At 38.0% G+C, this 25,986-nt stretch overlaps 1 protein-coding gene across 9 annotated transcripts in view; it reads left to right on the top strand.

Moving 5' to 3' along the window:
- The window catches only part of Glis3 (GLIS family zinc finger 3), a 434,230-nt gene that overhangs the window by 259,396 nt on the left and 148,848 nt on the right, over positions 1-25,986 (top strand). Inside the window, exon 6 of one of the 9 annotated variants that reach the window (XM_078047598.1) lies at positions 2,467-3,849. The exons of the other annotated variants lie outside the window; for them this stretch is intronic. Within the exon in view, the coding sequence (XP_077903724.1) occupies positions 2,467-2,502 (36 nt within the window). The 3' untranslated portion in view covers positions 2,503-3,849. Of the gene's footprint in view, positions 1-2,466; positions 3,850-25,986 lie in introns of those variants that run through there. 9 annotated transcript variants of the gene reach the window in all.

Raw genomic sequence — 25,986 nt, 5'->3', positions numbered from 1 at the left:
CCAAATATTTCCATTCTTACATCACTGAATTATCACCTCCTGGAACTGTCATGAAAATGCTCTTGTATATTTATGTCTGCCTTCTGTGTCTTTAAACTGTCTTTCAGCACTTTGTCTCTCTGTTGCATTCCACCTATTTTGTACACATCCATTTTCCAGATTACCAAGTCTCTCTTTAACTATATCTTCTTTGCTATTTAACTCATAACTTGAGTTTTCATTTTGAGTCATTATATATATATATATTTTTTTCATTTTTAGTTGTTTATTTTTTTTAAAGCTTCCTGGTCTGTTTTTACAATGTCTTTCTTCTTTATCCTACATCCATTTTTTTATTTCTCAAAAATTTTTATTTATATGTATATATCTGATATTTCTATACTTACATGGTTGATAATCTTTTCAGGTCTTGTTCTCTAGTGTGTAATTTCTGCTGGCTATTTCTCTTTACAACCACTCCTAGTGGTGACTTTTTGCTATGAGCTCACGTTCTTTAGAACTTTATTTCTGGGAATTCCTTGAGGCCTAGGTTTAAATGCATTCTTTCAGGGATTATTAGCCCCCCCTCTCCCACTTTTTAATAAAATTATGACTCCCTAAACACTTAAGGAGTCTTATTACTTTATAACTGTAAAAATCAGGGTTGAGACATTTTATTTAAACTACACAGATAACATGAATTCAGGATTCAAAACCATGTGATGTGGTTAAAAACTCTAAAGAGAGCTTTTTTCTTTTCCCTCTCTACAAGAGCCAAGACATCTTGCCTGTGGCCTTATAGTAGATCAAGTTTTTCTTTGCTTTGTTTTCCTAGTTCATTTTCTAACTCTGTTGCCATTTGGAAGTCCTTGCTTTATGAATGGGTCTCTCTTTGAACTCAAATCCAGATCTGGACTCATGCTTTGTCTTGTTTTCCCATGTGGCCCCTCAGAAGCCAAGCTCTTGGATACTGAAATTGTTAAAATATCTTCATCTCCTGTGCAGTCCTTTTGATTGCTTGCTTGTTTCTGGTTCCTAAAGTACTCTCTCACTATTGCTAGTTCAGCCATGCATTATGAAAGATATTTTAAAAACCATTTGAACTCCACTTTTATATGTGCTGCACCAAAAGTGGTTTCTCTGAACATTTTATTTACCATATTGATGGGGCACAGAAATATATAAACATCTGGTTTTAAATTTTAGGAAGGTAATGTTCTTGGCAGGTCTGAGCAGAGGCTGACCTTGAGGGAGAGGCTTAAAGAGACAGTTTTTGGTTCTTATGGTTTATTCACACAACAATTCAGAGATCCTATGTAAATACTTAGATATTACTATACAGGCAAAGTGTGAGTAACAACCCAAGATGAAGATATTTTATTAATCATTGGTTATGGAGATCGTTGTCAACTCCTTTGGTGTTTTAAACTGGGTTTGTGAGTCAGAGTGTATTTTCACAGTCTGACATTAAGGAAAGCATATACTTTGCCAAATCTTGAGTGAGGAAAATGAATCCCAGATCAAGGTGTAGGTGTCAAAACTGAAATCTCTCTTGCCAGCATGACATTTTTGCCAAACTTATTTTCAACATAAAGAGGGAGGCTATGAACATGTCAGACCACGGGCTGTGCTGTAAAATGTGACTAAAGCAGCTCTTAATTTCTCAATGGGAGAGTAAAAGGGAATGTGAGACCACAATGTGAAAATTGTGGTCTCACATTCCCTTTTCATTTCCATCTCACAAACCCAGCAAGTGCTTCTCCAGTGGTTTTCACAGTGTGATCCAGACTGTGCAACTTTGTTAAAAATGCAAATTCTCAGGTCTGACCCAAGATCTTCTCAATGAATGAATTAGAGGTAGGATCCAGAAATTTGCATTTTTAATAAGCCCTCTGGAAAATTCCGATACATACTAGAGGTTGAAAACCATTACTCCTGCATAGGGTGAATTAAACAGAGGGTAAGTGATTGTTCAGAAAAGATATGTCAGTATTTCCTTTGTCAAAATACTTCAAAGTGTAGCAAAGCAAATTAATTACAGTGGAGGAAAAAACAATGGGAAGCAATTTATATTTCCAGCAGTAGGCACATGGTAAAATGAATTATGAGACAATTAGTTGATGGAATTATGTAGCCATCAAAATGATTTAAGAATATTTAATAATCAGAAAAATACTTATGATGTGATGTTTAAATATATGCTTGTATATACACACAAACATACATGCTTATGATGACATATATAGACATTTATTAGGATCCCGAGGAATTCATTACTCATTCTTGAAAAATATATGAAAATGATGTTGGTTCCCCACGGATAGTAGGATTATGGAGGGTTTTCACATCCACATATAATATGTACCTTTGTTCATTCTTTTATGTATTTCTCAGTTAACTATGTTGAGCAACTATTAATTTAATAGAATGCAATCAGTAAGAAAATAAACTGTTTTTAAGTGGTTGTAAAACTTCCTTGAATTGCAGGTTTCAGAAGATGAAATAGTGCACCTGCTTCTCTGATTCTCCTTAAAATGACTGGGGAGAGAAGCCGTGCAGAGACATCCTGATGTTACAACAGATGTTACGAGGCCACAGCGGAGCAAGGCGCCTTGTCAGTGGGTTATTCTCTTGGGATGTGTTCAGACCAGTTCATGACACTGTTGACTGGCTATAAATTTGAAGCTTTGAGAGCTTCAAGTGAAAACACAGGAAATGCAAAAACCTTCTTCTCCACGATCCTGTAGTTCAGAAAATCCCCAACATCTGGCTCACGTGTGAAGCCAGGAAAGATATGATTTACCCTGGCCGCCTGCCTTGCCGAGAGCCTTAGCTGGTTGGCTCCATGTCACACAAGGAAAACACTCTGCAAGGATTTGCTGAGGATTTTATTCCCAAGTGGAAAATCTTCACACACATCAAACTAAGGAAAATTTTGTGTAGTACCTCCTAGGGGAGAAAAGTGACCTTATTGGAAGTGGCCTAAGTAAAGGTGATTGGATATCACACTGCCTGGTTTTTTTGTTTCACATCAGCTAAATTAAAACTGTAACAACACTGAGAAACCAAGGAAATCTTTACAAAGATGCTCAATACACTGTTTTTTTTTTAATTTTATTATAGAAATTCACAAAATTGTCAAAAAGTAGAAAGAATAGTTTTAATGATTATGCCCATAACTCAGATTTAACATCAATTATTGCTTAATAATGGAAATAAGTATACTTATTCAGGTTGAGCTGATGGTTTAATAATCTTACCAAACTATGCCATTTATGAAAATCTCTTCTTTTGTGGGATTTAGTTTAGGACTTCTACCCATTCGTTTTGGGAAAAGAGGGAAATGCTATATGTTTAAACTCCCCTCAGTCAAACCTTTATGAAGGAAAAGGATTTTTGTTGTTGTTGTTGTTGTTGTTGTTGTTTCTCTCCCCAAAATAAACAGCTATCATTAAAATAACTCATTTTCATTAACTCCTTTGCTTTGGTTTTGAACTTTTACATTTTGAATAGCCGAAACTAAAAAATTCACTCCCCTCCACCCCAAATTGCTTTTGGAAAGCATGCAGACAAAGCTGCCCTAAAGCAAAGTTTTAAAAGGGGAGTCTTATTTTTCACTGACTTTACACTATAAAATATGATTTTAATTCCTCTAAAAGTAATTGGTCTTAAGATGCAATAAAGACTCATAGTGGAATGTGATAGACATCCAAAGTACATGTATGAAGACACGAATTGGTGTCAACATACTTTGTATACAACCAGAGATATGAAAAATCGTGCTGTGCAGATGTAATGAGAATTGTAATGAATTTCGCTGTCATTTATTTTATTTTAAAAAATCAATAAAAAATACATTAAAAAACTCAACTCACTTAAAGTAATTGTATGAAATATTAGCAACCCCCAAGTTAAGCAACAGTTAAATGCAAAAGCATAATTAAAATAAAAATGAAATTATCAGTAATTCCATTCATCACCATGTGAAATATGGCAGATGAAGATCCAGCAAGTAGAGTTAACAGACGTGGTATATAGTCTTCCTAAGTGTTCCCAGTATATTAAACTTTCAAATGAAATCACAACTTCAGCTGTTATATCCAGGATTTTTTAGATCACTTGATTCATTTTATTTTATTTTTATTTCTTTGCTATCTCGTATACTTAGTAAACTGTCTTTAGACTTGTGCCCAGTGACATCTGCTGAAACCTGTTTTTTCCATCTTCACTGAAGAGACTTTGTGGGGGAAGGTAAAAGTAAAATTAAAATGAGTGTCTGCTCATTGTAATGATGGCTATAGTTATACCAGTTTGCCCACTGATCCCCAAGGCATCTCAGTAACATGCCTCCCAAGACCTTGTTACAAGACGTCTGAGGTGTCACTCCTCTGGTTTTATCACTAACGCCTCCAGAACTTAGATTATTTTTGGTTCATTAACTGATATACTGGGAGCTACTTTCTGCTTGAGAACTTGTTGGGGTAGAAATATTGAAAATCTCTTGTCCTATTCCATAGCCTTAATTTTTACATCAGAAACACCAACCTGGTTCCTGGCTCCACAAAATTGTTTCACTTTGATCTTCTAGACTTCAAAGAGCCCCAACTGATGAGGCTTGCTTTTCAAATCTGGGGACATATTTATTGCCAGGGATGAACCTATTGTTTGGAAGCAATAGGGTTGCTTAGTTCTGTCATTCAGTTTTTATGAAATGCAACTGGTATGAAATTTAACATATTTTTTTCATAATACTTAAATGCGTAATGCTTACCAATTATTATTATTTTTAGTTGTAACATTTTAACTACTGAAATAAACATGGATACTTTTGGCTATTTGAAAAGGAGTATTGACTTAAGGGCAGGACACATTCCACTTATATAGTTGGCTCTCTGGGATTCAAGTGTTCCTTCACCAATCTTTGTAATTGAAAGAGTAGGCTATTATGAAGGGAACCTTTAAGGAATGTAGGCTTAGACAATCCTCAGGGTTCTAGGACATTCCTACTTGCTCAGTGGAGCCAAAATATTATAAACTCCTAGTTGTCGGGAACTTCCTTAAGATGTCACACATTTCCTCACTCAGGTATCAACTCCACTTACCAGGAGTCAGGGACTGTGCCAGATGCAGACCAACCTTTGATGAATAAAATAGATGTGTCATCGTCCTCTGGGATTTAAGGCCTGTTGGTATCAGTAAATGCTAACCGATAGACTGGTCACTAGCATGTCTGAGTCGAATACTGTGTGAATGAATCAACATTCCTCCTTCCCTTCCTTATCAAGCAGCGGCTCTTCAATGATGATAAACCAAATGATGAAAACCTGTACTCAGAAGCAGTTCGCTATTGGCCCTTTCCACACGGTAACTCTGGCCTTGATTGCCATGGGCCATCAAATGAACCTCCCAGGAAAAATATTATGAGATCATTGTAGATTCATATGCACTTGTAAGAAATCAAAGAGAACTTTGTACACTTTTTGCATTTCTCCTCAATGGTAGCATTTTTGCAGAAATCTAGTATGATATTACAACCTAGTTATTGGCCTTGATACAAATCATCAATCTTATTCAAATTTCCTCAGTTTTACTTGAATTTGTGTGTGTGTATGTGTGTGTATGTGTGTGTGTATTGTGTAGTTCTATACCATTATCTCGTCAATGTCAGTTTTTATATTTGCCACCACAATCAAGATACTAAGTATTTCCCACACTCCAACCCTCTCTCCTGTTTCCCTTTCATAACCTTACCCACGCCCCCGACCCCATCCTCCCTGGCCCTAGTCCTCCTCACACCACTAAATCTGTTCTTTCTTATTAAATGTTTTACATTCCAAAAATGTTAAGTAAATGGAGTCTTAACAATATGTAACCTCTTTGATTGACTTTTTTCACCCTACTTAATTCACTGGAGATTCATCAAGTTGATGTATCAATATTTTATTCCTTTTTATTGCTGAATAATATTACATGGTATGTTTTTTCCCACAATATTCTCATTTCTTTAACCATTTATTGGTGAAGCACAACTAAGCTGATTCAACTTGAGCCCTTTCAAACAAAGCAATTTTTATGTGTGGACTTATATTTTCATTTCACTGGATAATTGCCTAATACTGTAATTTCATGGTAATATGATAATTTCATGTTTAGTTTTACAAGAAAACTGTTTTCCAGAATGGCTGTATTATTTTACTTTCCTATCAGCAGTATATGAATGATCTACTTTCTCCACATTCTTACCAGGATCTGGTGTTGTCACATTTTTTCCCCCCATTCCGATGGGCATGTAGTGATATCTCATTGATTTTAATAGCATTCTTCTGATAGCTAATGATGTTGAACATATTTTCATATGATTATTTCCCATTTTTGTATCTTCTTCAGCAAAATGTTCATGTTTTTCCCATTTCCTAATTGTTTTTCCCATTTTCTAATTGTTTTATTACTGTTGTGAGAATTTTTTAAAATATGTATAGTTGTCTTTAGTTGGAGATGTGATCTGCGAATAATTTCTCCTGATTTCCTTGCCTTTTCATCTTATTCTCATGAGTTTTGACCAAGCAAAATTTTAATTTTTGATTAGGACAAACTTATCAATATTTCCTTTTATAGATTGTGGTTTTGGTACCACATCTAAGAATTCTTTGCCCAATATTAGATATCAAAGATTTATGCCTATTTTTTCTTAAAAATGTTTTTTCTAAAAGTTTTATAGTTTAATGTTTTACACTTAGCTGTATGGTCCCTTTAGAGTTAATCTTTCCAACAAGTATGAGGTTTGGGTAAAGGTTAATATTTTGACTGTGATTGGTCAAAGGCTCCATTACATTCCTTGAAAGGCTATCCTTCCTTCATTGAGTTGAATTGTAACCAATGTAGCAGATCAATGGAACATGTTTGTGTGTACCTATTTTTGGATTCTCTATTTTGCTCTTTTTTTAAAAAAATATTTTTCAGTAAGGTTAATGGACATTTATTTAATAAATTTATTTATATGTGGTACTGAGAATTGAACCTAGGGCCTCACACATGCTAGGCAGGCACTCTACCACTGAGCTACAACCCCAGCCCTATTTGTTCTGTTGATCTGTCTAGCTCTTCATTAATACTACACTGTCCTGATTACTATAACAATAAGTCAAATAAAAAGGTTTTTCCCACTTTATTCTTCATTACTATTTTAACTTTGGACTATGCTTTTTCATAAAATTTTAAGTAAAGGATAGAAACTGTGATTTCATTTAGGTGCCTTTACCTTCCCCATTTTAAAATATTGTCTGGAATATCAGATGACATAATAATTTGTTTTGAACATATTTGTAAGTTATTAAATTCATGAGGGAAATTATAATTAATTGTATATACCAATATATATGCTTTTTTCATTATATTTTTTCCCTTTATGATTCTCCAGGATTTTTCCTTTTATTATTTTCTATTTGAAGACTTCCTTTAGCAATCTTTAAGGGTAGGTCTGCTAGCACTATATTCTTTGCCTTTTTTTCATCTGATAATACTTAATCTTCCCTTCATTCCTGAAGGATAATTTTTTCTGGATATGAAATTTACAGTTGACAGGGCCTTCCTTTCAGCCCTTGAAACTACTTCATTTTGGCTTCCATAATTACAGATAAAAAAATTCACTGCCAGCTTAATCCTGGGGAATAATTACACGTACACACACACACACACACACACACACACACACAGATGAGTATCTCAAATCATCATGTTATACTCCTTTAATGTATATAATTTTGAATTGTCAACTATATCTTGATATAGCTAGAAAAAGTCACTGTAATATGAATTGGCATTCCCATATAAATAATGAATCTTTTTTCCCCCCTTTGGTTGTGTTTAAGGCTGTTTATCTTTAGTTTTTAAGATTTTAATTATGATGCATCTTAGAGTAGATTTTTTTCAGAGTTATCCTGTTTGTATTCTTTAAGTGTTTGAATCTGTAGATTTGTGTCTTTTGCCAAATTAGTACATTTTTAACCATTATATATTTTTTATGTTTCAGTTTTTTTATTGGTGCATTATAAATATAAATAATAATGGGATTCATTATGTTATATTTGTGTGTGCACATAACATTGTCAATCTCCTCTGTCTTTGTTTTTTTCTTTCTTGAATTCTGATGATAAAAATATTTTAATATTGTCTCAGATGTCCCTGAGGCTCTTTATTTCCAGTGTCCTCACTCTCTTTGTTGGAACTCAGCAAAGTCTATTGTTCTGTCTTTGAGTCCATTGATTCTGTCTCCTGTCATTTCTATTGTTGAACCAATCCACCAAGTTTTTAACTTTCTACTTTTTAGTTCTATAACTTCCATTTTTATAGCTCCTGTTTCTTTGCTGAGATTTACACCCCACCTCCCCACCCCTGCTTCTTTCATTTGTTCCAGGAGAATTTATAATTGATTCTTGAAGTATTTTTTATGGCAGCTGCTTTAAAATCTTTTTCAAATAATTCCAGCATCTAATTTATCTGATTCAATTTGGTGTTGTCATTAGTGAGATTGTTTTTTGTTGTTTTTTTTTTCATTCAAGTTGTAATTTTCTTGGGTTTGGTTGATGAGTGATTTTTGATTGTGTCCTGAACATTTTATGTGTTATCTGTGGGAATTCTGGTTTCTGTTTTAGTAGGCATTCACCCTATTGAGGTTTAGCATATGGATCTTTGCCTACTTGAGGGGGCTGTGATTCCAATGGCTGTTTGACTCTCAAAGTCTTTGTGGGGATATTTTGAATGGCTCAGTTGATCTGAGGTCCTTTGAGGGCCCTGCTGGTCTCTGTTGGTGTTGCCTAAAGAGTTTTCACAGAGTTGGATCCTGGGTTTCTCTCAATGGGAGAGGACAGTGGTGGAGATCCCCCTGCCGGTGCCCCTGGTAGGGAAGAAAGCTGTCAGTCTCATGGGGACAAAGAGGGTTCCTAGACTGGGTCACTTGATGAATCTGGGACCCAATTGCTGATTCAACTTGCCAACCCCAAGTATCAGGTTAAAAGTGTGTACATACTTTCTTAAGGATTTTTTTTCTGTTTTCTTTTTTTTCTCTCTCTCCCCTTCCTTCCTCCCTTCTGTCCTCCCTTCTGTCCGTCCGTCCTTCCTTCCTTCCTTCCTTTCACGCAGGCCTTTATTATTAATGTTGCACTATTCTGTATGCATTTCTTGGCCTTATCTCATCCTCCCTCTGGAGTCAAAATTTCCATTAGAGTCACTGGCATTTGGTGACCGACTAAGCGGCATTAGGTACACAGGACCTCATTCAGGATGATTTGTAATCATCTGCTAAGTCAACCCTTTGTGCTCTTGATTGTGTGAGTGTTGTCAGATATGGTCCTGTTTGATCCCACCTGCAGCCTTCCACCTCTCCCTTAACTCCCCTCTGAGGCCACAGTGCAGCTGGTATGAGGAGCATGGTCTTTTCACATGGATGGCCCCTTTGAATCTCCCCCCTGGTCCATGCAAGCAGCATTTACTTGTTGGACAGTTACTACATTTTAATGAGCATTGGGCCTCATCTCAAGGTATTTAGTATTTGATTCCCAGTCCTGTGCCTCTGTGAAGTAGTTTATGTTAATTGGGAACTCATGGGTACATATGGTACTAGTACTACAGGAGAGAGACCAAAGGGTAGCATTAATGATGGTATGAAAGTATTCCTACTAGTATACAGTTTCCATAAATATGCTGAAAGATGAGAATGGGGGTCGTGAAAGGGGGAGAGAATTTTGCAAACTGTTGTGACACAGGAAAGCTTCAGTATATACTTAAAGTTTGATTCCTAGTAATCATCAAAGCCCCAGAACAGAATTATCATCAGCAGCATCATAGCCTCTGTGTCCCAGTCATGATGGGCTCCTAAAGTGCTGAGCCAGTACATTTAGCTCTGCTCTGCTCACAGGAGGTATTAGCAAAAGGCAAAGGGTGACCCATGACTTGTCAGAGGAAACACAAACCTACAGTGCCGAAATGCAAAACACCATTGTTGGCTGGTCCCAGTGGCTCCAAAGTATTGAGAATTCATTTGATAGTTGTAATTTTCTATAAATTATTCTATAATTTAACTAAAGAAGACTTCCTTTTCCTTCAGGGAAGCCATTCTTGACAGTTCCTCACTTAATTTTTTAAATTAGCATGACTGATTTATTTCTCTTCTCCCCCGCCCCCCCACAAATGAATTTATAATTAATGTGGGTAGAACAAACTATGCAGTTTGTAGTTTAGCAGTGTTATAAAGCTTTCATTTAAATTGGGAATGACAGAAACTAGAGGGAAACAAGGAGAATTAATTTTTACAGAATTGGATGGTTGCATCACTAAATTGTTCGGGTCTGTACATAATGCTTCTAACACAGGAACCCCTGCCTCTCTTGAATGTTGGCATATCAATAAACCTCCTCCTTCCTAGAGTAATCTTAAATTTCCCCCATGAAATAGAAGCTTATTTTCTTTACTAAAATTCCTATTATTTGAAAAATCTCCTGTGATTACTAGTTGACATTATTTCTTAAGAAAAATAATGAATCTAAGAAATAGCTGTTGTATATCTACACAGTCTGTGGCTGGAAATATTCTAAAGAGGAACCTAAGTTTGCCTTGTATCCCCGAATATTCACATATCAGGGATTAGTATCTTATAATTAATAATCCCTGAAATTGTGGAGTTTCTCTATTGTCAGAACATTGTGTCTAATTCTTACTGAAAGTGAGAAGAATATGGCTTTCTTCATGAATTAAGCTCCATATACAGGGAGAGTACCAATACAAGAGAAGGTTTGTTAGCAAAAAACTCCTGTCAATACCCTTCATTTTGTCTTTGTCTCTAGTTTCTTCTAACTCAGGGAAGTTTGATTCTGCATCATTCCCACTTACACTTAAGAGCCAGTGACTCTCTGGTAACACAACCCTTGATTCTGTTATCTTCCTTCTGCTTAGCTGCTGAAAGCCTTCTACATAAAATGGGGACAATTAAGAGAAATAGAGATGCAAACCAATTTCCTTCCTGTTTAAGAAACAAACATTTTTTTTTCCAAAAGAACAGTTTGAACCTATTCATTGGCTAGAAAAAAAAGTCAGTGGATATCTATAATTGTTACTAGTCTTGGCCCTTTTGATTGACCAAACAGAGAAGAAACTTTTGTATCTTTTAGTTTATACTTATTTAGATATCATATTATAAAGCATTTTTCCTTGCATTTATAAAAGACCCAGGGTTTTATAAATAAAAGAAACTTCATTGTTTTCTATTGTGGGACACTTGCTAAAGAGGAGTTCAGTCAGTTATATAAACAGTATAGTGTGTAACAAAACATAAGCACCACAGGATGTGGCAAATCATTTCATCTTTATAAGTCAGAAAGACTAGAGCTGTGATGAGCTTTTCAGAGATTGGCATGAGTAAGCATGACTCCCTTGGGCTGGGGGACATGAGGGAGGAATGAAGTTTCTATGCCAAGCTGTCCTAGAAGTTGTGTTTAATCTGAAGGAGTAATAAAAGAGCCAGTTTAGTCTGCTAATTTAATTTTTAATTTATGCATCTGTGGGAAAAAAAAAAGATACTGAAGTAAAGGTACCCCATGCTGACACAGGAAGGGCATATCATGGAAAAGAGTACATTCTGGAATGCTATGTTCTTTTCTGTTCTCTGCATTAGCAAGTAAATACAATAGCACTACGTGGAAACAACAAAGGAATTAAAATGTGACATTCTATAAAGTCATAATAAAATTAGAAAGGCCGATCCAGCATTTTTTAAGTGTAAGCAATTACTTTGCAGGTGGAATAAGATTAAAGCTATATGCAACTTTTTCCCTCCCTCTGTGGCAGATATGGGGGCACAGAGACTGTCAAAGCTCTCCAGTAACTTTTGAGACATCTCTTGGTCTTTTGAATGTCCTTCTGTAAAAATAGTTTGCCAGAAAGTGGCTGGGCATTGATTTGGGAAGATTCCACTGTTGTGTACCTGCTGGATAAAGTTATATGATACAGAGAGGTCCCATGAAAACTACTAACTATGATGCCATCTACAGCCCTAGAAAGCCAGACAGCCACGTTCTAGCCCCAGTCCAGTAAGGTTCTTAGTTTGAACTGGAAGATTCTCTGCCAGAGTCTCTTGTTAAAAATCTTCAAGAAGTGTGAATATGCTAGCAAAATGAATGAAAATGCTAACTTCCATCCACCCATCCACCCATCCACCCATCCACCCATCCACCCATCCACCCATCCACCTATCCACCCATCCACCATGGGATTTGATTGCTTTACTGGCCAAGAGTGTTGGGGTAGTGCACCAACTTCATAAGCCATCAAGGAGCTACAGTGGCTTTATATTCTAGTGCATCCCATCGCCTCTTTAGCAATGCTGTGTCAGTGACCCAAGGAGTTGAATCCCCCTGCCAAAATGCCCTATGAACTATGAAAAATACATATTTTCAAGAGACTTTTGATTGGTTTCCAAAGACTTTTGATTTCCAGAATGACAGACATTCTGACAAACTGACAAAATAGTGGTCTGACTCTATAAATAGCTTCCTCAACACCTGGGAAGGCAGAGCTGTGCTGAGGAAGGCATCACAGAAGTTCCCCTGTTTCAGTTAGCTTTGTCCTGGCCATTGAGGGTGAGTCTGGGCAATGTGTCAGGTCTTGCATTTTGCCTCTGGAATTGAGGTCTGTGCCCACTGCCCATCCCTTTTTCTACTTCTCCAGTACCATTAAGTTTTATTTGCCCCTTTCCAGTTCCCTGACAGAAGCTACTCTCATACTATCCCCTTCTCCTCCTTATCTAACATTTAGCATGAGTAGATTTCCATAACTCCTTTTAATATTTTTTTTTAATTTTAACTGTGGATAAAAGTCAAGGCCTGGGGGATATTGGGAGGGGACTTCCAGATATAATTCTATGGTGGTCCTATTTAGCCTTTTGAGGATCCTCTAAATTCCTATTCCCTATATTCAACCTATGTCTCTGTTCCTTTCCTAGAGCTTGGCACTCTCCCTCACAAGCCTGCCCATCCCCTGCCCTAGCATCTCCTTCCCAACAGAAATCAATTATCTCCTTTATTCCCTGTCCTGACAAATTGCTCAGGGTCTCCTCCAACCTGTAAACTTTCTAGTCTCCTAACTCAGCTCTTTTCTCTCGTTTCCAGTTTTTTAACTTTAATCTCTTAAGCCATTAACATTTAATTTTTTCTCCTAGTGTTCCATATGCTCTCCCAAAATTATAACTTGTTTGAAGATGGGAATGAGATTTTTCTTCTTTTAATAAAGCAGTTAAGGGCTGGGGATGTGGCTCAAGCGGTGGCGCGCTCGCCTGGCATGCGTGCAGCCCAAGTTCAATCCTCAGCACCACATACAAACAAAGATATTGTGTCCACTGGAAACTAAAAAATTCTCTCTCTCTCTCTCTCTCTCTCTCTCTCTCTCTCTCTCCTCTCTCACTCTCTCTTTAAAAAAAATAAAGCAGTTAATTACTTTTTGTAATTGACAAATACAAATTGTATACAGTCGGCTCTCTATATCCTATCCATGTATTTACCTCTGTGGATTCAACCAACCTCACATAAAAAATATGTAGAAAAATTTTGCATCTGATTTCCAGCATGTGCAGATTATTTTTGTCATTATTGCTTAAACAATATAGCATAACAACTGTTAACATAGCATTTACATTGTTTTAGGTATTGTAGGTAATCTGGAAATAATTTAAAATATATGGGAGATGTGCATAGGCGGTATACAAATACTGTGCCATTTTACATAGAGGCTAGAGTATCTCTGGATTTTATCATTTCAGAGGGACCAGGGAACCATCTCCCATGGATACTGAGTGACAACTATGTATTTATAATGTATAACATGATATATACATTGTAGAATGGTTACATTAAACTACTTAACATGAGGTTACTATTCTTTAGGATCTCTCACAGTAGTAGCTCAGCTTTGCCTGGTAGCAGGCACTCATTGAATAGGAATCTTGATGAGAGAACTGACTCCATGGCTGTGAGGAGAAACCAGTTCATACCTCCAATCCATAGCCCCTATATTGATGAGGAATTTTTCTGCATCTCCCTAATCTCTGAAGGCCTAAGTCAGTTTTGAACTGCTTTATCAAAATTCTTGAGACTAGATAATTTACACAGAACAGAAATTTATTTTTCACAGTTCTGGAGTCTGGGAAATCTAAGATCAAGGTGCCTGCAGTTTTAGTGTCTGGTAAGGACCTGGTCTCTATATCCAATAGCACCTTCATAGAGGTGGAACACTGTATTTTCACATGGTGGAGGACAGAAGAGAATTAACCCACTCTTGCAAGTCCTATTTACGTAGCATACATAAGAGTGGAACCCTCATGACCTAAATGCCTCCCATTAAGCCCCACCTCCCAATGCTTGCGTTGGGAATTTAGTTTCAACATGAGTTTTAGAAGGGGCAAAAACATTCAAACATAGCAAGTCCTTGGAGAGAAATAAGGGCAATTGGTTGAAATAGTAATGGAGAGAAAATTCTTGGATTCCACTTAAAATTCAAGAAGTTTAGAATTAGTTTTGGAATTGTACCTTACTCATCACAATCAATTTGGATCCCTTTAAAGCATGAAACTGTAAAATAATGTAAAATAGCCTTAAGCCAGGCAACTTTTAATAAGCTACATCTGGGCCAGTAATTTTTATATATCATATTTCCATTTCCTTGAGATGATCCTTCTTTGTGCGTCATTTAAGAACTTCCTGTGTGTGACCATGTCTACTGATGTTAATTTTTCAGTTTATCCTTTCTATTAAATTATAAACGCTATAAAAAATGAGCATGTCTCTAACACTACTCACTTCTCTTCTTGTAGAAATAGAAATATTTAACATCTGATATCTGTGTCACTAACTCTACTGATTTTATATTCAAAATGCCAGCAAGGTGAAGTATTCTAATTACATTCTTCTGTTTGGGAACAGCAATAGGTCTCTGGAACTAACTGTATTCTAACCATGAGGCAGTATAGAGAGGAGATGAGGATAGAGATAGTGGAGAGAATTTGGGGTGAGGAAAGCTAGGGGGTTTTGCAGAGTTTGTCATTCCATAGATAGTTGCTGAATGACTTATGTTCTGGGAATTCTGCTTGTAACCTGAGAGCTCAGCTATGAACAACATCAATAAGATCTCTGCCCTCATGGAGCTTGCAGCCCCATGAGAGAGACTGGTAGTACAGAGTTATTTACTTAAAAAGTGTTAAGAGCCACCAAAGAAAAATAACAGGGTGCTTTGAAGGCATTTAAGGGGAGGGAGGCTTCTACCAAAGAGTTTCACTGGGAGATCCATCAAGATTCAGCTGGCCTGAAACTATTCTGAAGTGCTTTCTCTCAGTGTCAGTGAGAAACACCATTCTCTTGTCAGAAAGAATTTTCCAGCATCGGGAACCAATGGCATATTTATAGCCTCTTTTGCGTCAACTTGTCAAGCAGCATCTTTAACACAGCCTGCTCCCTAGAAGCCTCTCACGCTTGTTGCAGGCTGTGGCAATATTGAGGCCAGACATTCTGTGGTCTCCATTTCGGCATGGCAGAGATGCTGGGAGTGAATCTGCCTGTGGCATGCTGTTAGCACAAGCATCCTGAGTGAGCCAAAAGACAAAGCAGTTCTGATTCCCTGGAGTGGAGAGGTACAGCTCTGGCCAACTGGTGTTCTGTGTAAGCCTCTAGACCTTGGAACTGGATGTTGGTAACTGATCAAGACTCTTAATTCTATGGTCTTATTTGTGTTTTTTGAATGGTGGTGATGACAAGCAATTTTTTAGACTCTTAATATACCTTTAAGTGTAGATTGCTGGAATTTTATTGCATAGTAGTGTGCAATTCAGAGAAGTGCAGTAATGCTTTTAAGTCATTGGAGTGTTCCATGTTACAGAAATGTGAACAACAAAAAATAGAGTTGAGACACATCATGATGTAGAAGAATGGCATTATTCACAAATGAAACCTGAAACAGAATACTAAAATGAAGGCTATGAAGAAAAGATCAACAAAAAGTTGGCCTTGGTTATACAGCTAAGTGGGCTTAAGAGTCCAGCCAAACAAGGTGCCAACATTGACTAGGTTGAATTAGCTCCCATTAGCAATCAAGGCAATTTGATTTTGTGTACAGTTGCACATAGGCAAGCTCAAGGGATGAAATGGTATAATGTTCCTTATGAAAAATTACTGATAGCCCATCTATAAGCCTGGCCCAGGTTTGCTCCATGCAAAGAGGGAGCTGTATTCATGAAGCTGGGCTTTAAACTGAGGGCTTCTGTTCAGATGGATGGGGATTTCATAGGGCTTTCTTGTTGAGTATTTGAAACATGGATTCAGAATAATTGCCTGTAAGTGAGCTAGCACTCTCAATCATGATCTGTGTGAGATCTGGAGTTAGGAAGGTATGACTGCTACAGTAAAAGAGGGAGACATCATTGAACAGGTGACACTTGAGCAGTGTCCTGAGGGTATGGAGGCTCTTCCCAGAACCCAGACATGAATAGAAGAGTTTTGCTTTCAGAGAAGCATGTGCTAAAGCACAGAGGTGCAATATATAAAGGAACCAGCTACTAGAAGAACCCCACAGAGAGACTTATAGCAGGGAGGGTGGGAGAAAATCTGATAGTTTTATTTGTTGGCCTCAAAAACTCTTTCTTGAAAACTGAAGATGCATTCATGCTGTTTCAGCAGCAAATCACAGAATCCCATTTGTTTTTCAAAGAATTGGGATGGCAAGTCAAGAAACCAAAGACTGTATGAGTTATGATGTAGCCAGTGGACCTCATGCTATAGTTTGGATCTTGAATGTCCCCCAAAGCCTCCTGTATTAAAAACTTCTCTCCATGGTGGTATTATTGGGAGGGTGAAAAACCTTTAAGAAGTAGGGCTTAATGGAAGGTCTTTAGGGGCATGCCCTTTAAGGGAACTGTGGGACTTCAGATCCTTTCTCACTCTTTGCTTCCTGGCTGAAGTGGTAAGAGGATTTGCTCTGCCACACAATCCCTGTCATTATCATCTGGAGTCCTCATCAGAGACCTAAAAGTAATGAGTCTTCTTGGCCATGGCATGGGACCTGTAAAACCATAAGCCAAAATGAACCTTTTTCTCTTTTTAAGTTGATTATCTCAAGCATTTCGTTGTAGAAACAGATAGCTAATGCAACTGGTGTGGCAGTACAGGGGAAACATGGGAATGGAGTAAGGAGCTGCCTAGCAGAGGTCTTAGTCAGAACTTGAGGGAGGCATGGCACATCCGTTGCAGAACAGATGCTGAGAATTACTGTAGGAGACCAAATCAGCTGTGTCTCACATGCCCCTTTAGCCTTTGGGTTCTGGACTCTGGAGACTTTTCTCTTGAACTCCAAGGCTGACTGTGGGAGAATTTATTTGCAGTTGATCATGCAGCTGCCATTGTGCCAAGCATAAGACCTTCAAACATGATGCAGACAGGTTCACTCCCAGAATCCCATGCTACACTACGATGGAGACCATAGAACTTCTGGCCTCAGTATTGCTGCAACCTGGAACAAGCATGAGATGCTTCTAGGGTGCAGGCTGTGTTAAAGATGCCTCCTGACAAGTTGATGGAAGAGAGCTGTTTCTTTACCAGGAAGCACTCTATAATGTATTAGCAAGATTTCCATTGTGCAGACCAGAAAATTGAGGTCTAAGAGGCAAGGAAATTTATCCAAACTTGTGTGTCAGACCCCACAACCCAGCCTCTTTGCCCTAGACCCACCACCCATAGAAACTGTTTCCCCCCACAGACAAATAAGAAAGAAAGAGAAAACACCAAACAGAACCTCCTGCATTCTCATTGCATCTCTCCTTTCTTCTGTATTCCCTTACAACAACGACACCCTTTTCTTGGTTACCGAGACGAGAAAACAAGGCAAGTCCTCACTCCCTCCTACCCCCTCATCCTTCTTGGGCATCACTAGTTAGTCACAAACCTAAACTCTTTCTCAAATTCTCCAATTCTGAGATGTCACTTCACTGTGAACCAGTCCCTCCCCTCAAGCCCCATTCCTTACTAATGCTTTGCACAGTCAAGAATCATTGTCCCATCTAACTTCTCCATAGAATTATAAACTTCTTTAAGGCAGAGACTGTGTTTCAGGCCTTTATGGATGCCTTGAGGCCTTTCATATTCACTGCCTTAACAACAATATGAGATTAAAATTATTTACTCATTGAGTTAGTCAGTGAAGCCCTATATAATATTTTACAATTTATTTACTTTTTAGTTAATCCAGTCTATAAGGAGCAGCAGCAGTTTTTATATAAGTTCTAAGTAGAGAACAGTAATGAAGTCAAAATGCTGGTCAACGATTGCTTTTCAGATCTTCTTGAAAGGGTAAATTTCTATAGGAGAGTCTTCGAAAAAATATAACGCCGGTCACAGGTAGTTGCAAGGACCCATATGGGCTATGAAGCAGTGCAGACCTCCAAAGAGAATAAACTCCCTGGACAAGAGTGCAGAGAACACACCAATTTCAGGGGACATGAGTTGGATTACCAGATATTCCTCAGAAAAGAAAATCTTTTTTCTGTTACTCTCACATTTGCCATCTACTTCACATTCTAAATTACATGTGACATTATCTGGGTTTTTAATTAAGAAGGGAAATGAGTTTCATATTAAATTACTTTAAAATTTGCAGACCTTATTTTCATAATGCAATAGCCCTATTTTATTTACAAGTAAAATTTTAATTTTGTTGGCTTTTCTCTCCTATATTTAGTGATCATTTGAACTCTGTCACATGATCTTCATTTTGCCTTCCCTGTCATTTTTGAAACCTCCACTTTAGTGTTGGTGGGTGAGGGCTAATATGTTCTGCTCAGCTTTTAAAGCGCTGGGCAGAGTGTGGGCCTATCTTGAAGATTTTTTTATGCTGTAAAAACTCATTACTTTGGATTCTGTCGCTTTAGATTTGTGATAATTTAGATCTGACAAGTGTGACTGACATCAGGTAAAATGTTTGACCTTTTATGTATAAAATTGTCATTTTCCCACCAATTTTCTGAATGATAGAGTTGAAGGGAACTGAAAGTGCACTTCACAAATGCCTTATTTGACAAATGAGGATACTGAGGTACAGGGGGTGGAAGAATGCTTGGGAGTCACAAAGCTCTGGATCTCTAACATTCCTATGATATCATGTACAAAGGAAATACCTTTTTTATTAATTCCTGAATAGTTGTCACTTTGTGCCCTGTACTGATGTCAGTTCCACTCCAGTTCATCATTTCTCCACCTCTAACCCTTCTCACACTATTCGAATTTTCAAGTTAGCTTTATGTGCCAGAAGGGCCTTAATCAATCCAGAAACACTTTTGAATCTTCACCTTAACAGAAATGCAGCTTGTCACATTGTGACGAAGACAATGCCAAAGTGACAACTTCTGGTAGAAGAGAGTGGCTGGTGGTACAGCTGGAACCAGAGTACCCTTCCTCCTTCTGCCAGCAGGCCCTTAGTTAAGCCACCAGCCATCTGGGATGATCCGTCCCTAGGTCTGGAAGGTTTTTGAAACATGGGGAAGCTCAAGAAATTTTATCCAAGCAGTGCCTGCGCTTGGGGCTATTATCATTATCAATTTCGTACACTAGATAAGGTCAAAATGAATTTTACATCTCTTGCCAAAAGCTCTTAAACAATGGTGTGCCTCCTTTGAGGGAAATGTATGACTCTGGGAGTTTGATGAAGGTTATGGGCCATTCCTTCTTCCCCTGCCCCAAATATAGAGATGCATGTACACACAGACACTCAGCAACTTGGCATGCTATTTCAGGGAGTCTGAAGATTCTCTGAATCCCATCAAACAGTTAACCTGATCTAAAGATTTCAAAACTGTAATAAGTACCATCCAAATTTGTATAGCACTGAGTGGTTAAATGACATCTTTAACATATAGTATGGCATTTGATCCTGAATAAATTCATATGGTGAGTATTTTCTTCCATTTAATAGATGTAAAATAATAGAAAATGATAATGGCAATAATAATATTACTATTATAATGAGTTACTGTTGATAATACTTATCTCTTGCTGGGTTCCAGGTACTTTATGTGGATTAACCCCCCCTTTATAATACCCTTTGTAGGTAGGGCTATTATTAAACACAGTTCAAAGGTGAAGTAACTAAGGCAGGAGAGTGAGACTCTGAGCACTGAGGGGATCCTTGAGAAGCATGCATGGGACAGAGTAGAACCCAAGGCATCTTTCAGATTTTGTGAATGAGTGTGATTTGTGGTCAGTATACTTTTTTCCTATGATGAACTATCTCCAACCAATTCTTTAACAATTGAATGACTTATTCAAAATTCAGTGCCCAGAGGAGGCTATCCAATATTGGCACGACTTCTAGTAGATAACAGGGACAGCCCTTAACTCACCCGGTTGGTCCCTTTGGCTTCCAGACAGCAGCCAGCTCCTGAGTTTACCCTCCTGCTCATACCTATCTAGTGGAGAAAAGCTGATTCTCCCCCAAACAATTTGAGGTGAATTAGTAAGGGAGGATGAATATTGGGCACCCAGAATGATCATTGAACTGATGATCCTTCACTGTCCCTTCCAACTGTTGGATTTTGTGACCCATTGATTCTGTGCCATCCCTTGGTTGAACAATTGAATGAATTAATGGTGGTTGAGTTGGTGCCAAACCTTCAGTGCCAGCAACTGGAGCCGTTGCTGTATCCACACCCTGGGCCCCAAGACCCTGCCACATGCTCTTGGAAAGGAGACAGGAAGCAAGGCCTGTTTTCCTTTACAAAAAAAAAAAATGTAGTTGAGCTAATTGCCATATTAATGTAAGCTATTTTCATGGGAAAAGAATTTTATGTGTTGAGTAGTGGGCCACAGTAAAAATTTTATTTTATCTTTAATTAGATGCTGGGTTTTTAGAAGCCTTAGGCCATACTAATATGTGAAGAGTAAATTCGGAACTGGTTGGGTTTTTATAAGGATTTATTGTGTAAAAACAGCTGTTTGCTCCACCAAAGTTTTTCCTGCTTTCGAATCCTTTTACCCGTAGCATCATGTGCAGGACTGAATTTGGTATCAGGGCCCATTCACCTCTCTCTGTGTACTTCAATCCACCTGGGATATGTGTAGAGGGAAGGGGCTGAGCAGTCAGTTACCGCAGTCACTGATCGTGTTCAACTGAGATGGCACGACTGTGGAAAGAACACAGCCTGTGTAGCCACACGTATTTGAGTTGGCTTGCTGGCGCTCTGTTCATTTAAAAATATTCTCCATCCTGTGTTTCTTGTTGGATGTATTTGTCCTGTATCTTCACCTTTACTAGTCTTTGTTTCCTTGATGTTAGCACTGCTATTAATCTCTTCCAGTATAATTTTCCTACCAGACATTGCTATGTTCATCTCAAGAAGTTTGATTTATTTTTAAATACAGCTTCCATGTCTCTTCTTAACTTTTTGAATGTAAGGAATGCAATTACAACAACTATTTTAATGACTTTGTCAGCTAGTTCCAACATCCATGCCAATTACCCATCCATCAAAGGTGGTCTGATTATTCTTCATGTTGTGGATCATGTTTTCCTGCTTCTTTGCATGCTTGGTAACTGGGGTTTTTGAAAAAAGACTTTTTTTTTAAAGAACAATTTTAAGTTCATAGCAAAATTGATATAAAAGGTATAGAAATTTCCCATATACTACCTGCCACCCAGTAAGCACAGTCCCCCTGACTATTAACATGCCCCACCAGAATGTACATTTTTTATTTTTATTTTTAGTTGATTTTTTTTAAAAAAGAAATGACAGCAGAATGCATTACAATTCTTATTACACATATACATATACAGCACAATTTTTCAAATTTCTGGTTGTATATAAAGTATGTTGACACCAATTTGTGTCTTCATACATGTACTTTGGATAATTATGTCCATCGCATTTCACCATCCTTGCCAATCCCCTGACCCCTCTCTTTCTGTCCCACCCTTCTGCCCTATCTAGAGTTCGTCTATTCCTCCCATGGTCCCCCTCCCTACCCCACTATGAATCAGCCTCCTTATATCAAAGAAGACATCTGGCATTTATTTTTTGGTGATTTACTAACTTCAATTAGCATTATATTCTCCAACATCATCCATTTACCTGCAAATGCCATGATTTTATTCTTTTTTAATGCTGAATAATATTCCATTGTATATAATACTACAGTTTCTTTATTCATTCATCTATTCATGGGCATCTAGGTTGGTTACTCAGTTTAACTATTGTGAATTGTGCTGCTATAAACAATGATGTGGCTGTGTCCCAGTAGTATGCTAGTTTTAAGTCCTTTAGGTATAGACTAAGGAGAGGGATAGCTGGATCAAATGGTGGTTCCATTCCCAGATTTCCAAGGAATCTCCAGACTGCTTTCCCTAATGGCTACAGCAATTTGCAGTCCCATGAGCAATGTATGAGTATACCTTTTTCCCCACATCCTCTCCAACACTTATTGTTGTTTGTCTTCATAATAGCTGCATTTTTTATTGGAGTGAGATGATATCTTTGAGTAGTTTTGATTTGCATTTCTCTAATTGCTAGAGTTTTGAGGTGAATTAGTAAGGGAGGATGAATGTATCTTTTTCATATAAGAATGTACTTTTTTTTTAAAGAGAGAGAGAGAGAGAGAGAATTTTTAATGTTTATTTTTTAGTTTTTCAGCAGACACAACATCTTTGTTTGTATGTGGTGCTGAGGATCGAACCCGGGCTGCACGCATGCCAGGCGAGCGCGCTACCACTTGAGCCACATCCCCAGCCCAGAATGTACATTTTTTATTTTTTTATTTTATTTTATTTTTTTTTAAAGAGAGAGTGAGAGAGGAGAGAGAGAGAGAGAGAGAGAGAGAGAGAGAGAGAGAGAGAGAGAGAGAGAGAGAGAGAGAATTTTTAATATTTATTTTTTAGTTCTCGGCGGACACAACATCTTTGTTGGTATGTGGTGCTGAGGATCGAACCCGGGTCGCACGCATGCCAGGCGAGCACGCTACCACTTGAGCCACATCCCCAGCCCCAGAATGTACATTTTTTAAATTGATGAAACTGTGTTGTCACATTATAGCATCCAGAGTTCATAAAACTATATTAGGATTCACTCCTGATGTTGTACATTCTGTGTTTAAGAAAAATGTTATAATATTGCCACATATTCACCATTACAGTACCATTTAGAGTACTTTCACTGCTTAAAATCCTTCTGTGTTCTGCTTGTTCATTCTTCTCTCCCCCGAATCCTTGTCAAACACTGATCTTTTACCAACTCCATAACACCTTTTCCAGAGTGCCATCTAGTTGGAATCATACTTGTAGGCTACATGCTGGCAGCCTTTCTAGATTGGCTTCCTTCACTTATTAATATGGGTCTAAAGTTCCTCCCTGTCTCTGTAATTTGAGATCTCATTTCTTTTTAGTGCTGAATAAAATTCCATTATCTGCATGTATCACAGTGTATCCATTCACCTATTGAAGGACATTTTGGCTGCTTCCAAGTTTTGGCAGTCATGAATAAAAATGTCATTAACATATATGTGAAGGTTTCTGTGTGACTACGTTTTCAGCTTCTTTGGGTAAATACCAAAGAGTATGAATGCTTGATTATATGGTAAGATTATGTGTAGTTTTAAAAGAAACCACCTAAACTTTCTTCCAAAGTAGCTGTACCATTTTGCATTCCCAGAGCAATGAATGAGAGTTCCTGGTGCCGCAGCACATCTTCACCAGTGTTTGGTGTTGTCAATGTTCTGGATTTTGACAGTAGTATCTCATTGCTTTAATTTGTATTTCCCTAATGTCATATGATGTGGAGCATCTTAAAAAAATTTTTTTTTAGTTGTAGATGGACACACTACCTTTATTTTATTTATTTATTTTAATGTGGTGCTGAGGATCCAACCCAGTGTGTTACATGGGCTAGGCAAGCACTTTACCACTGAGCTGCAACCCCAGCCCTGTGGAACATCTTATCGTATGGTGATTTGCCACCTGTATCTTCTTTTGGGGAGGGATCTGTGTCCTGGTAATTTTTGATCGAATGCTAGACAATGCGAATATTTTATTGGGTACTTGATATTTTTGTTTAGTGCTTGATATTGCTAGGACGATTCCTATAAATATCCTCACACTTTGCCCTGGGATAAAGGTACATTCCTTAAAAACAATTTGATCCTCTTTGATCTTGCTGGTATTATTTGTTAGGCAACTCTGAGGTGAGCTAATTCTATCCTCCTACTGAGACAGGACCTTCCTGAACACTGACCCCACTCCCCTCTTTCCCTCCAACCCTGGCACTCAGGTAGTTTACTCACAGGCATGCACTCTTCAGTTCTCTGCTGAATACTGGAAGGGATCCTCTTTTTCTGGTGTATGAACTCTGGTTGCCTTAATAACTCTTTGTTCTATCTTCTCAACTTAGGGGATCTTCCTGGAAATTTTCTCCATGAAGCTAGTGGGGCAAGAGTAGTCTTCACCTCATTTTTTCCTTTTGGGGATCACCATCTTTCATTGTCTGGGTTTCAGTATCTTGAAAGACATTGTTTTATATATTTTGGAGTGTGTTTCTGCTCAAAGAGTAAATCCAGTCTTTGTTACTCTGTCTTGACTGGAAGCAGTTTATAAGTCATGAGAAATGAGGCATATGAGGGTGGGGATAGTATCACTCAAGGATCTGTAGCTTCCTTACATATTATTAATTTTATCCCCAAATGAAATTTGCATACTAGGATTGTTTCCATGTATGTAAGTGCTCTCTTTTTCCTTCTTTCTTTTTAAATGAAGCAGTTTCTACCATGTTTGTGGTTGCTTGTTTACTCATGTTTTTATAAATATTTCTTGAGATCTGTTGGAGGCCATGTACTCTTTGAGGCATTGGTAATGTAAAGACAGATGTGATACTCCCTGTCTCAGACTAACTATGATGTGGTGTTCAAGTCTCCAAACTCGTAACCCACAAATTGCCTTCTTGACTGGAGAAAGGAGAGGTTCTTACAGGAGGAAGAAAGGACACATTTGAATTCCAAGTGTTTTGAACAATGCCGGTAAAATAGTATGTGCTCAATAAATATGTGTTGCTTAAATGGTTGAATGAATGAATAAATAAAAGTGATCTGTGAATTTAATAGTCACACTGATAATTTTAGAACCATAGTTAGTACAATACAACTTGAAAGAATTTGAAAATACTTTACCGGCTCACTTGCAAAGCAGTTTCATTGGAACCATGTATGGCATTTTTGTTACGCTCTGAGCATTGTGTTTGGCAGGGGAAAGTGGCGGTGTGTGAGGCAGATTTCCTGTCCTAGCTTATGGTATAGGGCCCTCCTGAATACCAACTGCTTGAGAACACCAAGGAGTGCACTCCCTCAACTCATGGGGTCAGGGAGAACTTCCAGGAGGAGGTGGTGGCTGGATGGCACATGAACACATGATACTTAGTGGAGAGGCACATTTTGAGTGTTGCAGTTCTTCCAATGCATGAGCTACACAGCCTTAGAAGATAGTCAGATTTTGGCAACCAGTGTCTACTTCTGTTCTGACTAATAGCTTTCATATAAAATTGGGTGAGCCGTAAAGGTGAAATGACTTTCCAAGCAAATAAAATACAGTATTCTGACAATACCTGGTTGAAGTGAAAAGACCGAAAGTTCTGTTCCCTTTAACAGAAAATCCATTTAAAAAGTGTCCCAGCAGAGAGCTGAGCACAGAGGGCTAAGGTCTTAACAAATGCTTATTTAATTGAATTGAGGACATAAACTCTGAGAAGTGGCAAGGAGAGAGGGTGGGGAATCTGCTGATTCCCTCCTCTCAGTTCTGGGCTGCTGCCCGAGTTCATCTTTCTTCAGTTGGTCCAGCTCTGCAACAATGGAGCGCTTCAGTTCAGCAGAGTAGCGCAGAGCCTGCACGCATGCTGAGCAGGAGGGCTGTTGAGAGAGACTGTGTAGTAAATACAGAGCACTCATTGAAATGCCAAGT

The sequence above is a fragment of the Ictidomys tridecemlineatus genome, chromosome 4 (genome assembly GCF_052094955.1).
Source record: "Ictidomys tridecemlineatus isolate mIctTri1 chromosome 4, mIctTri1.hap1, whole genome shotgun sequence".
Classification (NCBI taxonomy): Eukaryota; Metazoa; Chordata; class Mammalia; order Rodentia; family Sciuridae; genus Ictidomys; species Ictidomys tridecemlineatus.
The sequence above is the reverse complement of the archived record's forward strand: the minus strand, read 5'-3'. Positions and strand labels throughout refer to the sequence as shown.